Genomic DNA, 22487 nt, shown 5'->3' with positions numbered 1-22487 from the left:
GCCGTAAAAATTGCCAATATATCAACAGACGATTCCTTCAATAACGACATCGAACCCACAAATCCGGCAAAGTAATGAAGAAAGCATTTCTTTGTAAAGTCACTAACTGCGCGGCTATGAGAACAACGACAACAACAGCAACATAAGGACATGCATGAATGACGGATTTATGGACTTGAAACATGGAAAAATAATTGAAAGTCATCAGTCGAAAATGCCAGACATTACTGGTAACGACTGTTACATATTCAAGCTATAAAAGGACCATCGGTCTACTGTTACCAATTCAGTTGTCGAAATTCCAGCATCGATTCGAAAGCCCGCTAAGCTCACATTTAACTTGCCAAATAGATAAAATGGACCACAGATCGTATCTGGTATCGGCATCAACACGGAATACGTTTTCACACTATTGGACTATATATCTGCTGTTGATAATTATTTTGCAACAAATCCAATCGAATGCTTGCAATCCTCACGAACCTCGTTGGAATTATCAAAAACAACGTTTGCCCACCGACGATGCCAGTGATTTGTTTGTCCCAAAGACGGGTGAATCTTTGCCAGCCGACAAACGCACCTTAACCTCGGCCACCGGAAATGGTGGTTCCCTCAGCCAGCCGGAAGAAATATTTAGTGTTAACGACCAATTGGAATCGAACTATGACGAATACCCAGTAAGTTAAATAAAAAATTCTGTTAGTATTATGGTATTTTTAGACTACAACACTATTTGTTGGGGGTATTATAAGTTTATACCCCCTCGAAATGTTGGTCATCGACTCAGCTGAGTCGATTTAACCATGTGTGTCCGTCGTTCCATGTTAATTTCTAATCACACCACAGGTCACAATTATGACCAGTTCGGAACGATATTTTCTATATAGTTAGGGTTTTGGCTATAATAGAAGTCACCTGTTTTTGGAGATCATGACAAAATATTTAGGGACTAAGATGAACAATAAAACTGATTTTTCCCCAGATTTTGCAGTCGCTATACAGTTCAAACTTAAAGAACAAAAGTTTAGAACAGGTCAGTCGTCTACCATTTTATATGGTCATCGAATAACATTTTGCGGAATTTCAACGGTGAAGTAGACTACAAACATGCAGCAAATATATGAATTATTCTTCTCGCTCGCTTCCTTCAGATCTGAGGATTGCTCGAACTAAGGAACATAATATTGATAACATCCGACCTCGAAAATTAATAATTAATTCATTACCTGTAACCCCTAAAAATCGAGCGAACCTTAGTATTTGAAATATTTATTTATATGTATAGTCTAATAAAGTTCTAATAATATGAGCGAATAATTCAAGGTAGTTAACAAGTTAAAAAGCAGTAAGTTCGGCCGGGCCGAACTTTGAATACCATCCACCATTTGGAACGAATTTCGAAATTTTCAAAAAATAAAATCCTTAAAAAATTCTGTTAAAATTTAAAAAAAAAAAAACAGAATATAGCCGTTATATTGGGGTCTATACGACGTGGACCTACATAAGCATTGTTTGTCATAAGTCATTACCATATTCAAATTCGAAACTTGAAATAAACGGTGAATAATTTAGCTAAAATAATCAAAATATAGTATATAGGGAGGTACCGTTATATCGGAGCTGTGCGAAGACCTGGACCAGCATAGACAATATTCTGTCATAGGCTGTAGCATCCATTACGAACTTCAAATACGACATCTTAAACAATTTCGGTGGGTATTGTACCTAAACTCGTCAAAATACCGAATATAGGGAGGTACTGATATATGGGGCCTATACGAAGACCTGGACCTGCATTGACAAGTATCTGTCACAGACTGTAGTATCCATTATGTAATGTAAGTTTATTTTATTAGCAATATCAACATTTAATGAATTCCAGATGACGAGGATAACTATATTCTAATTGCTAGGAGAAAGATTTTAATTCTCTTTTGCTTTGTTTATGAAGGACTGCGGGAGCCATTGTTAGCTAACTTCAGCCGGGTGGGGGGTTCGGGTCCACATATAACAAAACTACATGTCTACAGAAAATTATTATAGACTCCCTTTTGAATGTTACTGACAGGAAAATAAACACTAATGAAAAAACTGATACCCCACAATTGAAATAACTATTGTTGGTACATAAATATTCAAAATTCCCCATTAAAGAATATATCAGGTGATGTGCGATATTGGCCTCTTTACCCTCCCTAACCATAGTCCTGATAGGCGGAATTTATTCCAGGACCCCATCTTTCAATACCCTAGTTTTGCCTTACCACTTCAAGAAAACACTTTAAAGTTCTTAGTAATTCATTTTAATACACACCGATAATTTCAATTCAGGGCATATTTAGCAAAAACATACTTATTTATCTATGTACGAATAAATTGCAAATAGTTGGATTAATGCATAAAAATGTAAAATACTTTAGAAAAACATATTAGGTAAATAAAATTTGATACAAGTTAAAGAATTAGATATAGCTTAATTTTGAAATAATATTAAGAGACACCCTAATGTATTAATAAGGTAATAAATAAATATGAATGGAAGAACAAAAACACAAAAGCAAAAAAAAAAAAAAAAGAAATTGATTCAAATTATAATTACTTGTAAAATGTAAATATGCAAATATCAAAATCACTCTCAATTGATATGAGTACTCACCAAACTGGTTTTACGTTGAACTTGTTGGAGGCCTCGAAGAAGTTCGTCGTTTTTGTTGTGATCGCTATTTTTGATGATAATTTATTTTACGATGATAATGATGATGGGTGATGCGTTTGATAGTAATTATACTTTGCTTCATTCATAAATTCTTTTGCTTTACTTCATTCCTAATTATTATGTGCGTGCGTGGGTGCACTAAAGGGTGAATCTTAATTTTGTCTACAAATTTTAATTAAATGATTATGCAATGAAATAGCAATAGTAAAATATGATGGAAATTTGAAATTATTAATTATTACACTAACTTATCTAATTTTTGTTTCTTTTTTCTTCTTTAACGAATTTTAATTGAAACTTGAATCCTCTTAATTTTTTTTTTGTTTGAATTGTAATAGGTATCTGTTGATTGCTCACAATTTAGGGATTAGTTAGATAGTGCTTTGTTTCCTTTCAGGTGTTTCTTGGGCTACAGTCCTCAGCTAGGCAGGTATTCAGTATTGTTGTGGATGTGGGAATATCCAGGTGCGATAGTTTTATTACTTGCAACTTAACTAGATGGTATGGTATCGGGAATTTGTTGAACTGGTGCATAAAATGTGGTCCAATTGGGCGATTTGTAACCCTTTTATTAGCGGGTGTGATACCCTCGATTTCGTCTGCGTGGCTTTAGAATCGCGTTTTGTGTTCTAGGCACGGGTAAGTGGTGCTGATTTTCTCAAGATTTAACGCTGATTGATCGAAGCACGTAGTAAAACACATGAGCTAAGAGGTTGAGCCGTCTCCGTACATGTCGACCAGGGCGTAGAAAAAACACCGATGCCTTAGAAACAACCCACGTGTGGGCATATGACGGGGAGTATTTTTTTCTTTCAAGTTGCAATTTATGAAATCTTAAGGTATTTCACTGAATTCTTCTGGGAATTTATCCGATATTTCTCTGTGAAAACACGGTATTTGGTAAAAATATATATATATATATATATTTTGGGCACAATAACATTTCCATTACCTTAGCAGTATTTCAAGATGCAATAAAAATTTATTTTTTCACTCAGTATCTGCACAGATTCTCGAAATAAGTTTGGATTATAATTTTTTTAGGTTTTTCTGTCTTTTATGAAGATTTACTTAATTAGCGGTCTTTACTTTCTCGAAGGCAAAATTGAAAAGGGAAGTTGAAAGTTCTCTTTTGTCCGACGGAGCTCTGTACTAAAAATTGATTACGAAAAATCAAAGGGGATAAAGCGTAATCGTCAATTATCTCCTGTTTGATGTATCGACTAAAAGATGTACGCAAACAATTTTTAGTGTTGCCACTTAGGTTTTTGGTCGGAAATGAATGGTTTGTTTTCTGGTCTTTTTTTTTCGAAGCATATATTACAAACCAAGTAATATTGTCCTTTTAGGATACAATATTAATTGGAGATCATAATCTTAGTTTAAGGACGAATATCCTTTGCGTGGTACGTACCAACAGTTCTTCCGTCCATATCCGTCAAAATGTAATAGTTTTGACCAACTTTTTCCTTTACTATTGATTTAAGAAAGAGGGGTGACAACTTTGCATTGAATGCCTTTTCTGCAGAACTTTGTGCGAAGTTTCTGCGATAAACCTCCTGGCCAAGTGCAAATGATATTGGTCGTGCTCGTAGATTATATTGGGCTTGATTTCTTTTGTAGGCTTCAGTAATATGTTTACGGATATTGTTGCGTAGCAGTGCCAAGTTATCGTCTCGCGACAAAATTGCAGAAGGTTCATCCAACAAGTCTAATTTCCGAAGAAGTTGATATGATGTGCCATGGGTTACCATGTTGAATCCAAAAAGAGCATGGTAGGGGGAATATTTTGTAGCTTGATGCACCGAATTTCGTAATGCACAGCTGATAAGACTTAGATTTTCGTCCCATAACCGATGATCTTTCTTTAAAAAGGATCGAATTCCAGCAATTATGGAGCGGTTAACGCGCTCAGAAGCATTCGACTGAGGCGAATATATGGCTGTATAGATATGGTTTACTCCATATGAAGTTAAAAAAGCGTTAAACTCATTAGATTTGAATTGGGAGCCATTATCAGTTATCAAAGTTTCAGGCACCCCATAAACGTGAAAAATTTGTTTTAACAGATAATCTTGTATGACAGAGGTCGTGAACTTTTTGAGGGGGCAAAGCCAATGAAACTTTGACATGTGATCTAAAACAATTAATAGACCAATATTGCCGTTTTTGCTCCGTGGATACGGACCCAATATGTCAATATATATTCTCTGAAATGGACGATAAGATATTGATTCTTTACCCATTTCAGGTCTCAAATTTTGATTCGGTGCCTTTGTACATTTGCATACATCACAAGACCTTACGTATTCTCTTATCTCTTTCACCATATTCGGCCAAAAGAAGTTTCTTCGTATGAGTTCAAGAGTTTTGAACATTCCGCCATGACAAGCGACAGCTGAATCGTGAAATCTTAAGATGATGTTTCTGCGAAGTTGCTGTGGAATCCACAGTTTCCACGCTCTAGCCTCCTGTTCACAATCCCCTGTGTAATGGTCAGTTCTAATATATACATATTTATCTATTATCTTCATGTCGGGAAATTTAGATTCGTTGCCTAATATTTTGTCTTTTAAAGATTTGTAGTCTGGGTCGAAAAAGTGAGGGGAGTTCAGATCTACTTCGGGTTCTGCAAGCTCTATGGCTGAAATATCATTACAGTGAATTCTTGACAATGCGTCAGGGACGACGTTGTCTTTTCCTTTCCTATGGCTAAATGTAAATTTGAAACCCTGTAACTTAAACACCCATCTTGCAAGACGGCCGGTCAAGTCCTGCTGCTTCATCAGCCATACCAAGCTAGAATGGTCCGTAATTATTTCGAACTCTTGCAGTTCTATATAACATCGGAATTTCCGTATCGCCTCTACTGCCGCCAAGCACTCCCTTTCGGTGACACTGTAATTCCGCTGTGCGGAATTCAGCTTTTTAGACATGTAGGCAATAGGTCTCTCATCACCATTCTCATCTATCTGAACTAAAACAGCCCCGATCCCAAAATCGCTAGCATCGCAATGGATGTAGAACTTTTTGGAGAAGTCAGGGTTGATTAAAACTGGGGCGGTAGTTAACAGGTGTTTGATGGTGTTAAACGCATCATTGGCTTCTTTGGTCCAAACAAATTTCTTTTTTGTGGACAGAAGTTCCGTAATTGGGAATACTTTTGAGGAAAAATTGTCGATAAAACGACGATACCAACCCGACAAACCGAGAAAACCACGAACTTGTTTCAGGTTTTTCGGTACAGGCCAAGAAAGGATAGATTCTACTTTTTCAGGGTCTGTTTTAAGACCACCATGACCTATTAGGTATCCCAAATACTTTACTTCTGTCACACAGAATTTACTTTTGTTAAGTGTCAAATTGGCTTTCTTAAATTCATCAGCAATTCTGATAAGTACAGCTAGATGGGTAGGGAAATCCTCCGAAACGATTATTAAATCGTCTAAATACCCAAAAACACATTTCTTGAGATCGGCTGGAATCAGTTCATCGATGAGGCGACACATTGTTTGCGGGGCGTTACACAATCCGAACGGCATTACCACGAACTGGTATAGTGGCCTACCCGGAACAGTGAACGCCGTAAGTGCTTTTGCCTGATCTTCCAGACCGATCTGCCAAAATGCATCTTTTAAGTCTAGTTTAGATATAATATTGGCTTTTGGAAGACGAGCGAATATTCCCTCTATGCTTGGGAGTGGGTACGCGTCCTTCTTGGTGACAGCGTTTAATTTTCGAGCGTCCAAGCACAACCGAACCTTGTTTGGTTTCAAGACCAATCGCATGGGTGAACTCCATGATGATACGGACGGCTCTATGACACCAAGAGTCAGCATGCGATCAATTTCTTTGTACATTAGGTCTTCCACCGCAGGGGAGACGGGGTAGTATCTTTGTTTGACAGGCTTCGCACTACCAACATCAATTTCATGTTTTATTAAACTTGTTCTTCCCAGACCTTGCTTCTCAAAGTCTGGAAATAAAGCTTTAACTGCGTCTAACTGTTGAAGTTGGACTGTTGTTAGGGGATATTGGTCAGAAGCGAAATCGGACGATTCTTTCTTCGGACAGGCATCGAACTCAACAGCTGAAAATTTAAGTGGAAGTTTATCGGACGGACCTTGCATAACTATGGAATCGAAAATGTCAGGGGCCAGATTGAAAGACCTCCAAAAGTCTAACCCTAATACTAAGCGTTGACTAATAGATGGAACGATAAGGATTCGTAGTTTCTGTGTTCGATTTCTAAACATAATGTCAACATCGAGGTAACCATGGACTTTTTGATGTTTACCATCTGCGGTTTTCACAAATGATTTAAATTCTTGGAATTCTTTATAAGAGGAAAAGTCATGCCTTGCCAAATCCGATCCAAGGCAGCTAACATTTGCGCCCGTATCTAACAAACCTCGTTCTACAAAATCTAAAAAGTAAACTTTCGCATATAGTCTCTGATCCTGTGGATCATTCACTATACTTCACTATTACATATTTTGAGCACATTTTCCTATGTTTATAGTATCTACGCAGACGAATAGTTGATCTTTTACACTTTCTTGTGGTATTGTTTAAAATTGCCGAAGTTTCAAAAATCTCATTTCTCTTTTTTAAATATTCAGTCCATCGTTGATGGTAGGGACGTATGGGAGAAAGAACCGGGTTGTGGCATAAAGATGTACCACTTGTGGTCTTCCTTTGTAAAATTGAAATAGATTTAGCGTCAGATTGTTGTGGACTTACATTTGTATTGGGAAAAGATGTTGTTGCAAAAGTAGCAGCATCCTTACTGCTACTATTTAATGGTTTTTTGTAACGGAATGTTGAGTGGACATTTTCTGAGGTTGGAGCTTCATATTTGCACATCTTTCACAGTTGGGTTTATATGTGTTTTTTGCACCGCACCCATAACAAAATATGGATCTTTCCTTGAGACAATCTATCCACAGATGTCCAGGTTCATCACAATTCCAGCATTTAGATACTGCAGGGACTGTTTTAATAGCGTCGACAAAGATCTGATTATTTATGTCCGAATCATCATCTAATGGGAAATCTAATTCTGCAACACTTTTCCTCGGGAATGAAGTGTTCGTGGTTTTGTTAGTACCAGGTCTTCGATAATTATCCTCACCGAATAAATTTTCTCTCATTTGAATGAGTTTTCTTAAATGAGCCATTGAAAATATAGGTACGTACAACAATTCGTGCCTTATTTCAGGCCGCAAATTCCTTTTGATAATCTCTATCAATTCAAGTTCTTCTATTGGTGTAGACAAGCGATCTAACATGGACGAAACAGAATCATAAAATGATTCAAAGCTTTCCCCAGATTTTTGTTTTCTACTGAGAAGTTCCTCGCGAATGTCGGCATCTGTTTTGAAATCCTTATACTGATAGCGTAAAGCTGCACAAAAGTCTTCCCAGACAATAGTTTGGACTTGCTTTCTGTAGCGCCAAAACCATTCTCTGGCCTTTCCGGATAGGAGAATATGTAAATTTTTGCATATAGCCGAGTAATCATTATCGAAATTATCATCAGTTAAAGACTTCAAACGGTATATAAATTCTTCAACGTCCAAACCTTTAGTTGAACCGTCGAATTGTATATTCCAATTTTTTATAATAGATGTCATTTTGTCAGTTCCAATATAAGAATTACTAAAATGATTAGAAACAGTATTTCTATCATTTGTTGAAACACCATTATTATTGGTACGTTGCGAATCTCGTGCAACTTGACAATAAGGTTGGGTATTTGGATTGGGAAGTATGTTGTTTACATTCAAGTTTTGAAACATTCTTGAAATGGTAGACTCGATCATTTGATTAATTCTATTATAATCCACATCACTTACATTTGGCGATCTACGTTGTGGAGTAGCTGGGTTTCGAGGTGGATCTTCACTTTGAATGTGCCGATTAGGCGTTATACTGCCCTCTGTGTGATCTAATGTATTATCCATTGATTCACTTGGCTGATTATAGTCTAAAAGTAAATTTCTAATTGTGTAGTATTATATTGTTTGGCGTTTGCACCACGACCTCTACCACGAGCAGCATTTTTTGCTTTTGCTTTTTGAAGAGATAGGTTTCTCACGTCAGCTTCTACAAAATTTACACTTTGAGGATTTTCATTTTGTGTATTTAAGTTGCGTAAGTCTGATAATTCGAATGGTTTCTTACATGTTGGACATTCAGAATAAGAAGCAATACAAAGACGATGGAAAGAATGAGCGCATTGCGAAATTATTATACAATCCTGATCTTCGAGTAAAGTCTCTTTGCATGAAGAACACACTGCGGACGTAGAAGGTGTAGGAGATCTTAGCAAAGACATTTTGGTTCATTTTTTTTTTTGTTTTTGAATTTCCAACGATTTGAATTTTTGACTGTAATAATATTTACAGTAAAATTGTATTTTTCAAAGTTGTGTAGGCAATTTAAATCATAAAATATTGTGTTTTCATATTCAGTGGGGGTATACTAGGGTATATAGGGAAAATTATTGAATATCATGGGCTATGGAGATGTTGTTCAAAGATTCAGTATATTGAAGACTTGGCAAACCGAAAATGAAACCTGTAGATTGTACTGTTGGTTCCTTTGACGTAAAATGGACATTAAATACTATTAGCAATTTAATGTAGATCCTACCTAAACGCCAAGTTTCGATAACTAAGCCAAATTCAAAACTCATCATTTGTTCAATTTTAAAACAAGAAGGTTAGAAAATATGTAACAAAAAGCTTTCTAAAGAAAGTCATTAAAGATTTCTAATCGGTCAATATATTCGACTAATAGTACTCAAATAATTGAAGTCCAGAAAAGATCTATAATGTATTCTGAAGTAAGTCCTCTACTACAAAACTTTCAATTTCAACTCATTCCTTGAAATTTACATAATTATGGTATCTAAAAAAATAGGCCGTAAATGTACAAATGTTGCACAAGTTCAGCCCCACGTTGGGCGCCATTTCTGTAATGTATGTTTATTTTATTAGCAATATCAACATTTAATGAATTCCAGATGACGAGGATAACTATATTCTAATTGCTAGGAGAAAGATTTTAATTCTCTTTTGCTTTGTTTATGAAGGACTGCGTGAGCCATTGTTAGCTAACTTCAGCCGGGTGGGGGGTTCGGGTCCACATATAACAAAACTACATGTCTACAGAAAATTATTATAGACTCCCTTTTGAATGTTACTGACAGGAAAATAAACACTAATGAAAAAACTGATACCCCACAATTGAAATAACTATTGTTGGTACATAAATATTCAAAATTCCCCATTAAATTCAGGGCATATTTAGCAAAAACATACTTATTTATCTATGTACGAATAAATTGCAAATAGTTGGATTAATGCATAAAAATGTAAAATACTTTAGAAAAACATATTAGGTAAATAAAATTTGATACAAGTTAAAGAATTAGATATAGCTTAATTTTGAAATAATATTAAGAGACACCCTAATGTATTAATAAGGTAATAAATAAATATGAATGGAAGAACAAAAACACAAAAGCAAAAAAAAAAAAAAGAAATTGATTCAAATTATAATTACTTGTAAAATGTAAATATGCAAATATCAAAATCACTCTCAATTGATATGAGTACTCACCAAACTGGTTTTACGTTGAACTTGTTGGAGGCCTCGAAGAAGTTCGTCGTTTTTGTTGTGATCGCTATTTTTGATGATAATTTATTTTACGATGATAATGATGATGGGTGATGCGTTTGATAGTAATTATACTTTGCTTCATTCATAAATTCTTTTGCTTTACTTCATTCCTAATTATTATGTGCGTGCGTGGGTGCACTAAAGGGTGAATCTTAATTTTGTCTACAAATTTTAATTAAATGATTATGCAATGAAATAGCAATAGTAAAATATGATGGAAATTTTAAATTATTAATTATTACACTAACTTATCTAACTTTTGTTTCTTTTTTCTTCTTTAACGAATTTTAATTGAAACTTGAATCCTCTTAATTTTTTTTTGTTTGAATTGTAATAGGTATCTGTTGATTGCTCACAATTTAGGGATTAGTTAGATAGTGCTTTGTTTCCTTTCGGGTGTTTCTTGGGCTACAGTCCTCAGCTAGGCAGGTATTCAGTATTGTTGTGGATGTGGGAATATCCAGGTGCGATAGTTTTATTACTTGCAACTTAACTAGATGGTATGGTATCGGGAATTTGTTGAACTGGTGCATAAAATGTGGTCCAATTGGACGATTTGTAACCCTTTTATTAGCGGGTGTGATACCCTCGATTTCGTCTGCGTGGCTTTAGAATCGCGTTTTGTGTTCTAGGCACGGGTAAGTGGTGCTGATTTTCTCAAGATTTAACGCTGATTGATCGAAGCACGTAGTAAAACACATGAGCTAAGAGGTTGAGCCGTCTCCGTACATGTCGACCAGGGCGTAGAAAAAACACCGATGCCTTAGAAACAACCCACGTGTGGGCATATGACGGGGAGTATTTTTTTCTTTCAAGTTGCAATTTATGAAATCTTAAGGTATTTCACTGAATTCTTCTGGGAATTTATCCGATATTTCTCTGTGAAAACACGGTATTTGGTAAAAATATATATATATTTTTTTTTTGGGCACAATAACATTTCCATTACCTTAGCAGTATTTCAAGATGCAATAAAAATTTATTTTTTCACTCAGTATCTGCACAGATTCTCGAAATAAGTTTGGATTATAATTTTTTTAGGTTTTTCTGTCTTTTATGAAGATTTACTTAATTAGCGGTCTTCACTTTCTCGAAGGCAAAATTGAAAAGGGAAGTTGAAAGTTCTCTTTTGTCCGACGGAGCTCTGTACTAAAAATTGATTACGAAAAATCAAAGGGGATATAGCGTAATCGTCAATTATCTTCTGTTTGATGTATCGACTAAAAGATGTACGCAAACAATTTTTAGTGTTGCCACTTAGGTTTTTGGTCGGAAATGAATGGTTTGTTTTCTGGTCTTTTTTTTTCGAAGCATATATTACAATTACGAACTTCAAATACCAAAATGTAAACAATTCCGGTTAATAATGTCGCTAAAATCATCAAAATACCGAATATCGGGAAGTACCGTTATATGGGAGCTATTCGAAGACGTAGACCTGCACAGACAATTTTCTTTCTTAGGGTGTAGTATCCATTTTGAGCTTCAAGTACCAAATTTGAAACAATTCCCGTGAATAATGTCGTTAAAATCACCAAAATACCGAATATCAGGAGGTACCGTTATATGGGGGCTATACGAAGAAATGGACTTGCACAGACAATTTTCTATCTTAGACTGTAGTATTCATTACGAACTTCAAATACCAATTTTCAAACAATTCCGGTGAATAATGTCGCTAAAATCATGAAAATACCGAATATAGGGAGGTACTGATATATGGGGCCTATACGAAGACCTGGACCTGCTTGACAATTATCTGTCACAGACTGTAGTTCCCATTACGAACTTTAAATACCAAATTTGAAACAATTCCGGTGAATAATGTCGCTAAAATCATCAAAATACCGAATATCGGGAGGTACCGTTATATGGGAGCTATTCGAAGACGTGGACCTGCACAGACAATTTTCTGTCATAGGCTGTAGTATCCATTACGAACTTCAAATACCAAAATGTAAACAATTCTGGTTAATAATGTCGCTAAAATCATCAAAATACCGAATAGATAGGTACCGTTATATGGGGGCTATACGAAAACGTGGACCTGCACAGACAATTTTCTGTCTTAGGATGTAGTATCCATTAAGAACTTCAAATACCTAATTTAAAACAATTCCAGTGAATAATGTCGCTAAAATCATCAAAATACCGAATATCGGGAGATACCGTTATATGAAAACGGGGGCCATTTACGAACCTAACCTGCTTACTGGAAAAATAAACATGTGTGCAAAATTTTAGCCTTCTGTCTCAATTCGTTCGAAAGATGCGTGATTACAACAAACAGACGGACATCGCTAAATTGACTTAGAATTTGACGCTGATCAAGAATCTATATATATAAATGTAAGTTGTGTTAGTTACTACGCTTATAACTTAAGAACCGCTGGATTAATTTTAACGATTCACACAAATTCGGAGTTGTCTACTCTCCGAAAAGGATAATATCCAAAAAAAATCGCGTAAAAATGTGATATATTAACATTTTCATTTTGACTTTTCAAATGTACAATAGTAATGTTTTATTTTGCATGATTTTTTTCCATTTTGACTTACTTTTTTCTAATGTACATTTGTAGTGTTTTTTTATATTTTATTTTTGAATTCGAATATTTATACCAATTTATTTAATTGACTTGATTTCTTGAGAACTGAAATTGATGGCGGGTTACATGGAAGTGTAGTAGCGAATTATGTGGTGGCGAAACGGAACAGATGATATCGAAATAATTTAACGCGGTCACACCAAAGTTAAAAGATAATTACTTTTTCTAAATCGCTGAAAAATCATGAAAAAGAGATCTCATTGCAAAAATCAAAAAAACATTTTCAATGGAATCGAATTTTAAAGTAATAGTACATTCTATTGACAAACTTTGTAAGGAAGGATCTTAAAACATTTGCTGTAAAAAATCAGCGAAAAAGTTGAAGACTTTTTCAATTTGTTATTCTTTTTTTTGTCAATTTTTTTTTTTTCAATTTGTATTATCATATTGAATTCAGTGGATTTTTTGTGAACAAAATAAAGAATAATTTTTCACTAAAAAAATTAAATAAGTGCGAAATAGGATGTTAACTGACATCTACCTTTCAACTCCAGGGCCTACATCGTGGGTTAGCTGAAAGATGCGAACACATTTAAACAAACAAAAATGACCGAAAAAGCTTAATGGGGCTCATTTCAAAGCGTGACAATGATCCGTCCAATGAGAGCTCAAAATGCAAAATTCTTTGGGAGAATAATAAGTAATATACCAATATTGAAATAAAAGGTGCAAAATAATAGAGCGAATGGGACTTTTAGTAAGAAAAGGTTTTATATCCTTCCAGAAATTCTTCCCAAACATTCAAAATACCTAAAATCACTTTTGCAGGTCTTTATATCGATCATAACTCATGGATAAGGGAACAACCCGATTTCATATTTATATAACCATCTATGATTTAAGTTATTTTTGGGGTCTTGGCCGGCCACTTTTTTCATTTTTTGGTCCTTATTTGACATTTTTGTTTCTAAGGGGGTAGATAACCTCTTCGCATAAAATTTGAAATTTTCAGAGTAGGGCCCATATTGGTATTGACCAAATTCATCAATTGATTTGGCTAAAAAATTTTATTTATGCCACCCTGGGGTAGGGAACCATCATACAGATAATTGCCACATAGGAATTTATTTAAGTAAAGTCCCCACATTGGAGTATCCCCAAGTCCACTTTCACATCTAATGTGTGGTCAGAAAAGAAAATTTTGTATTCTATTGAATTTTTAACCCCCAAGAGAATATTAGTTGGGAACGTAGATTTGGGATGTGCATCCATATGAAATAAATTGTGGAAACATGAAGAAATTACAAATATTAGAAAGTAGCACGGGACCGAATATTTGTTTAATCATCATTGAATTATCCTATGATGAAAATATGGACTTTAAGGGGTCTCCAACTTACAATTTAAATGGCAAATAAAATTAATTCCCATCTTATCATTCTGCCCTCAATTATGAGGTGGATAAAACTATTTTTACTTATTTAAACCACGCGAAATGCTATGACATGCTATATTGTTCTGCTATATTTTTGATTTGGCCTCTATTTGTCATCTTGGATTATAAGGGGTAGAAGAAAGTTTTCAATGTAGGTCGATGTTTCGGAGTAGTGTCCATATAAAGAAGGTACCTCCTAATTTAACCACATTTCAAAGAATTTGGCTAATAATGCGTATTATCTTACACTAAAATTTCAACATATCTACAAATTTTAGAATTTTTATCCATGTTATAATACCCTCTCAAGTCCACCTTTTGGCGGACAAACAGACTGACATGGTTAGGGGGACTTATGAGGACCCTAATGCACAATCTAAGTTGCTAATGGGTTTAAAAAAGTAATTAACTTTGGCTATTCTTAAATCATTCAGCCCTCAATTATGTAGTATACAAAATACAGCAAATTCCAAATTACTGCTCATTTGACTGGAAGATTTTGCTACGATTTTTACCATATTAAAAATTAATTTGATCCCTTATATGGCGATAAGATTGATATATACTTTTTAATAGATTTGTATAGCACATCCACACAGTTGAAGCCCACGGTTTAAATATTGAAGCCCACTGGTTAAAAATGGGTACAGGTATTTTAAAACACTTTAAATCGACCTGTACGTGAACACTTATATCAGTCATATCTGTGAATAATTATGCTTGGGAATATATGCATAATAGACAAAAACTACGGGCCGGCAACGCGGACCGGGCCAGCTAGTATATATATACTTTGTTGGGTCTGACATGAGAATTTTGAGGAGTTACAAAGGGGAAGACAAAGTTAATATACCCTCATAGTATGGTGGAGAGTATAAAAAGGGTTTTACATCTACAGAAACTTTACCGTTATTTATAATGTTATAGGGTAACGCCGACAATCCCTTTCTGCGTGTAGCTTTTGCTCATGATTTTGGTTGTGACAGGGAAGAGCTATAATACAGTGGTTTCTCAGTTTTCTTCACGTCGTGTTGAGAAAAAATATGCAACAGGAAGCTGATGTGAAATTGTATAATAAAAATTATTTTTTATACCCTCCACCATACTATGGAGGGTATATTCATTTTGTCATTCCGTTTGTAACTCATCGAAATAATGATCTTAGACCCAACAAAGTATATATTCTTGATCAGCATAAAATATTCTGTATTTTGATGATTTTAGGTACATTATTCACCGTTTATTTCAAGTTTCGAATTTGTATATGGTAATGGCTTGTGAGAAACATAGGCATTGTAGGTGCACGTAGTATAGGCCCTAATATAACGGCTATATTCGGTATTTTTAAAATGTTAACAGAATTTTTGGCAAATGTTACCTTTTTCGAAAATTTTCAAATTAGGTCTAAATGGTGGAGGGTATTCAAAGTTCGGCCTGGCCGAACTTACCGCTTTTTTACTTGTTTATAATAACTATATAAGGATTTGCTACGAAAATGAAATGGAATAAATTTAATAACAGGCCTTCCTAATACAAGACGTACCGTACGAAATTACTTACCTTCCTGACTATGGTTAAATATTTAGTGCGGGTGTATTCCCCAAATACGCAAGAGATATATCCAAAAAAATAAAGGCAAGGATAACTTTAAAATGGAATATATTCTTCCAACATCAGTCTTTTTTAGTTCCAAACCTTTTCATTTTTACACTCTCCACCTTAAAAAGAAGGGTATATTAACTTTGTCATTCCATTTTTAACATCCCTAAATATTCGTCGTAGACCCATAAAGTATATACATGGTGAAACGAAAAAACTGCAACAAAGTCAATGCCATAATTTGTAAATTTTTTTTAAATTTTATTGAATGAAAGCAAAAAATGTCGGAAGTAGCATCAAATTTTAGAATAAGTTTAGATTTGTTCGAATTGGTCACCTTTGGCACGAATTATGGCCTTCAAACGGCCAATGAAACCGTCACATGCTGCCCGAATGTTGCTCTGCGGTATTTCGGCCCATTCCCGGCGCAGCGCTTGCTTGAGGTTATCGACACTTTGGTATTGTGAGCTGAAAATGAAGCGAGGAACCACATTTTGTAACCATTCTTGAGTGGCGCGTGCTGAGTCCTGTTGGAATGTCCAAGGTCTGCGGCCAAAATGTTTGTTTGCTTTAATACACCCTCCAGAATATTTTCGCGATAATATTAGGTATTTATTCTGATGCTACGGTCGATTAATACGAGCGGAGAGCGACCTCGACTGCTATGGCAGCCCACACCATCACCATGGCCGGCGCGTGATTTCTGGTGGCCAACCGAAGGTGCACATTCTCAGCTGACCTCTTTGGCAAGTAAACACTATCATTTTGTTTGTTTACAAACTGCTGGACAACGAATGTTTTCTCATCGGAGAAAACCAAATTCGGCAGTTCAGCACTTACGGCCAAGCGAAGCAACTTTTTAGCTCCTTTGACTCTATTTTCTTTCTGTTGCGGTGTAAGTTCTTGCACTTTTTGGAATTTCAAGGACTTTACCCTGAGCTCATTTTTCAAATTCGGCAGTTCACCAGTTTCGGCGAAGCGAAGCAATTCTTTAACTCTTTTTAGTCTATATTCTTTCTGTTGCGGTTTAAGTTCTTCCTTTTTTTGGAATTCAGTGTTTCAGTGGCTTTACCCCGAGCTTATTTTTCAATATTTGACAAATTGAATATTGCGATACGTTCAGCTCACGAGCCATTTTTCGGCCACAGCGACGCGGGTTTCGATCAAACCGCTTCTTTACTCTTCCAACCATTTCTGCTGACGTTGCTGTTTTCGTACCCTTGTAAACAATACAATGAGCTGTCACTGGAATAATTTTAACAGCTGTCGGACGACAGCATACAAAAAAGTAGTAAACCTTTAAACTCTTTTTTACGTCCCCGTTTTTTCATACAAATAATAAGTAAAACACACGTGACCGGGCAGTGCATTTCTACAGATCCAAATATTAATATACATTCATATACACACATCCATTCATACACACGTATGTCTTTCACTTGCTGTGCAAAACTTAGCTTGGCATTCAACAAGTGTGGGTCGATGTACGTCATTGGGAAAATATTTTAAATAAAAAAACAAGAAATCGAATACAATTCCGTCGTATTCTCAATTACAAATCGAAACGCTCTGGGACATAACTTTCTAACAATGAATGAATTAAAAGTTATAAAAGACAAACTTTCCCAGTGGATGTTGATATTTTCATTCTCTTGTTGTTTTTTTTTTTTGTAAATTTTGCGAAAAAGGAGAAAAGAAAATAACATAATAAATATCAAATGCTAGAGAAATTCTTCAATTGCCATTGGCTAAGTTCGAAATAAATGTAACAAACGTGGCACGGGAAAAATCCAATTGTTTGGAATTGAATTACAAAGAAGTGAAATGAAATGTCCGCTTGGGGGAGGGTGAAATGAAAACCATTCACCAATGTTCACATGCAAAAGTAAATGTGGTTTTACACAAGGTTAAAATTGTATTTAATGCCAGAATATTTCAAATTTTTGACAATTTTTAGATACGGATGACCACGGCTTGCCAACGCTTTTAATATATTACAAATACAAAAACAACTACGTGGAAGGGCATTTCAATGTATTTTTTTATCTTTGTAAAAAACGGGCATTTCAATTCAGATTTGGAAGCCGTCATAGCCATCGTAATCACTACTGATACAGAAGTGATTGAGCTTCTGCTCACCATTTAGAAATAATTGTAGTAATATTTCTCCAATAAAAAACACTTCATAGAAGATACCTGTCGATTCAAAGATTGTTTTTAAAAATTTTTGATGCATTTTCAAATTAGGCATAATTTCATGAATCAGGATCAGAGGATATAAACCTCCCTGCAGAATATGTTTAAACAAATGTAAATTTACCCTGCTGCAAATTTTGTAAGATAAGTCCAAATCGCGGCACACACCTATTTTTTCTTTCTCCCTGTTTTTTTCTTGGATGCAATTGAGGGTTCTTACCCCATTCGTTTTATATGACATATACGAGTGAGATGAAAAAACTGCAAACAACCTCAGACTGCTCTCATTTCTAAGCCACTTGTCCGACAGATGTCAAAATTATTCTAGTGACAGGTGATTATATTGTTTACAAGCGTACAAAAACATTTTGGTGGCTATCGTTAGAGCACTCCAGCATTTAAATGTGAATAAATCGTTTGTGTTTCGTACCATCGCTCGTTACCGTGATACTGGTAGCGTAGCGCGACATCAAGGAAGTAGACGGAAGAAAACAGCAACATCAGCAGAAATGGTTGGAAAAGTAGAGAAGCGTCGCAGTGGCCGAAAATGGCTCGTGAGCTGAACATATCACAATATTCGGTTCGGCAAATATTGTAAAATGAACCCGGGGTAAGCCATTGAAATTCCAAAAAGTGCAAGAACTTACACCACAACAGAAAGAAAATAGACTCAAATGAGCTAAAGAGTTGCTTCGCTTGGCCGACAGTGGTGAACTGCCGAATTTGGTTTTCTCCGATGAGAAAACATTTGTTGTCCAGCAGTATGTAAACAAACAAAATGATCGTGTTTACTTGCCAAAGGGGTCAGCTGAAAATGTGCACCTTCAGTTGGCCACCAGGACTCAAGCGCCGGCCATGGTGATGGTGTGGGCCGCCATAACAGCCGATGGTCGCTCTCCGCTTGTATTAATCGACCGTGGCATCAGCATAAATGCCGAATGCTGGAGGATGTACACATTTTGTCCGCAGACCTTGGACATTCCAACAGGACTCAGCACCAACGCACTCAGCACGCGCCACCCAAGAATGGTTACAAAATGAGGTTCCTCGCTCTCATACATTCAGAAGAAGAGAAGCACAGACAATCCACAGGCATACATTGAGTAGCCGATACACCCAAAACGAGTCACTGTTTGTTGTGGATTTTGGCCGAGTCATAATTTTGTAATTTTTCTTCAAAAATGAGCATGGAGTGGCCTTTCTATTTTTGGGACATGTTGTACGAATTTTTTTTTTTCCAAAAAATGAAGAGGTTTTATTGGTAACATTTGGTTTCAACAGTTTGGCGCTACGTGTTACACACACAAAACTATACCCGATTTAAAAAAAAAGAAAAATTTCCATTTTCACAACTCCTCTAAGAAATTGCAGGACAATTCCTGCAAGAAAAGTAACTAGACACACATAATTCCTGTTAGGGCAACTCTGCTCGCTGAATATAATTTAAACCAAAAGTATATTAAAATTCAATCATCTGTGTCGTTTTTGTTTTTTTAGATGGTGGTGCCGAAAAGAGCCGCTTTATTGCTGGATCGACTCATGGTGGCCTTACATCATGCCCTGGAAAAGGAACACAGCGGTAGCTCACGCCTAACAGATTTCTACAACAAATATAACAACGGCAAGAACACTCCGACAGCGGATGATGACAAGTCCGCGGTTGACGACGACGTTCACGACGCATCGGACAAAGGTGAAAGCAATCCAAAAACGAATACGATGAATAACCAACATCGTATTTTACCCCGGTTTCTTTTGTCCAATAGAATTATATTTACACTTCTATTCTCTCTCTCGTTTTGCGTATTTCAGATGTCCCCTATTTCACCATGTACAGCGATGACGATCCATCCGTTATGATGGACTACGACTTCAAAGATCTGAACTCGATCAATCGTGCCACCGGTGAAACTGTAAGTTGGATTATTAAAGCTTAGTTGCATTAGAGATTTTCGGCAAGAGTAAGACAATTTCAGTTAATGGCACAGAGCTTTCAGAGAAGAGCAAACTTGGGCTTGGATTTGGGTGGCGATATGGGAATGGATGGTGTCTCATCACTGCTGAGCGCATCGTCGTCGGGACATGGTGGCGGTGGTCTCATAAGTGGCGTGAACAGTGCTGACATTGCAGGCGTTGGCGGCGGCGGTGGTGGTGGTCGCACCAACGGTCGTATGTATTGGCGTTGTTATTTCAATGCTGTCAGTTGTTTCTAAGTCCCCACAAATACCCCCAACAAATAAAACCAACTGACAATGGACAGGTACTTGTATACACTTATCTCTTCCTCACTTCCGCCACCGAATATAAATCAACCTAAATTAACTCTAAGTCGTCCCAATACATTTTAACTTCAAATTTTGATAAAACGTACAAATCATTCAATCTCTGTGCGTGCGTGTGTGTGTGTCTGTGTGAATGTTCAATTATGTACTAAACTTACATCACAAATTAATTATAACAATAATAAACTGAATTTGATTTATTAACCAGACTCGATGACTTTTTATATCAACGATTTATGATGGGTGATTGGCGCCCAACGTCAAATGCAAAAAAGTATTACTCCTGCCTGAATCCAGTGGATGAAAATAGTTGCAAAAAATAAGTATCGTATATCTATGGATCTATGGACAACAGCCAACTAAAATATAGGAATTAATTCATTTTTATACCCTCCACCATAGTATGGAGGGTACATTAAGTTTGTCATTCCGTTTGTAACACCTCGAAATACACATTTTAGATCCCACAAAGTAGGGTAAGTGTACCAGTAGTCGGCACTTTTAGGATTTTTGCGTTTTTAATCGCTCACCATTCTGAGTGGAACATTTCAATTATTACAAAGTTAATTTATTCAGATTCGAAATTTTGTATAGTTTTTGCAATAATAAATAAAGTTTTAGTAACTTTTTTATTAAATTTCATAAATTTGTAGTTTTATTTAAACAATGCTTTTTTGCGTGTAGTCGGCACCACTTGCCAATTGTCGATATGGTATTTTCCAACAGTCGGCATACCAATTCTTTTGTAAGAATAATTAATAATAATAATAAATTAATTCATTAAAATATAATATTTTTGTTTAGTTAAACTGATTCGACGTCTTTATTGTACTTTTCTTAAGAATATGAATTGATGAGGACCTTCACAGACAAAAATTTAATTTTTATTAGAATAATTCATCTTTTCTTAGCGAAATTGTGCACAAAGATAGCTGGCAATATATTTGAAGTAAACAAAATACATTTAGTTATAATAGTTTCTCAAATGTAGTTTACTCAAATGTATGTTATGTCTGCAGGACTTTTGATATTGAAAATGGGCTATGTAGGTCCACGTTTTGGTATAACCCCCATATAACGTTACCTCCCGATATTCGGTATTTTGATGATTTTAGCGAGATTATTCACCGGAATTGTTTCAAATTTGATATTTGAAGTTCGTAATGTATACTACAGCCTAAGACTGAAAATTGTCTGTGCAGGTCCACGTCTGCGTATAGCCCCCAAATAACGGTATCTCCCGATATTCGCTATTTTTATGATTTTATCTACATTATTACAGATTTTTTTTTTAGTTTCGCATTTGAATATTGTATAGCTTATGACAAATGTTACCTATGTAGGTCCATGTCGTCGTATAGACACTAATATGACAGCTACATTCGGTATTTTTAAGATTTTAACGTATTTAATTGTTTTTGAGTTTTGCTAAATACGTTCCAAATGGTGGAGGATATTGAAAGTTCGGCCCGGCCAAACTTACAGCTTTTTTACTTGTTTTAATTCTTTATTAAATATAAATGATAAAAATTATCGGAATTTTAACAAAAACTAAAATTTTAGGAATGTTAATGGAATGCTATGTATCCCAAATGTCGGGCAAAACCTATTGTTTGTGTCAAAATCCGTTATTTCAATTGTTGTAAGAAATATAAAATAAAAAAATGTCCGTTTAAATTGCAAAAAATTGTACCTTCGAGCGAAAATGAGAAAAATATTTGAAAATTTGGGAAACAAAGGCATTGAAATGAAAATAAACAATGAGTCTGCACGTAAAATTGATAAACAGTGGTCATTTTCAGGTTAGAGTCGGCCAATACCGAATTAATGATACCTGACACCACTATATATAATAAGTAGAGCCCTTATCTAAACGATTTAACTATTTATAACCCATTACGATTTTAAATGGGCTTCATTTGGTTTGGAACTTATACAGAGTGTTTTTTATGAGATTTTTTATTATGTTCTCTGACAGCTGTTTTGACAGTTTAAAGTGACGCCTCCACTCTGTATTGTTT

The 22487-nt window shown here is 35.5% G+C and overlaps 1 protein-coding gene across 1 annotated transcript; it reads left to right on the top strand.

The window, feature by feature from the left end:
* The first annotated feature begins 276 nt into the window (after positions 1-276).
* On the top strand, positions 277-20669 carry LOC101895845 (uncharacterized). The gene is made up of 4 exons (XM_059130904.1): positions 277-677; positions 19682-19877; positions 19997-20097; positions 20161-20669. Exons 1-4 carry the CDS (start codon positions 357-359, stop codon positions 20395-20397), a joined length of 855 nt encoding a protein of 284 aa, XP_058986887.1. The 5' UTR covers positions 277-356; the 3' UTR covers positions 20398-20669.
* The last annotated feature ends 1818 nt before the right edge of the window (positions 20670-22487 follow it).

The sequence above is a fragment of the Musca domestica genome, unplaced genomic scaffold (assembly GCF_030504385.1).
Source record: "Musca domestica strain aabys unplaced genomic scaffold, Musca_domestica.polishedcontigs.V.1.1 11, whole genome shotgun sequence".
NCBI classification, from domain to species: domain Eukaryota; kingdom Metazoa; phylum Arthropoda; class Insecta; order Diptera; family Muscidae; genus Musca; species Musca domestica.
Note: the sequence above shows the minus strand (reverse complement) of the source record. Positions and strands in the feature narration are given on the sequence as shown.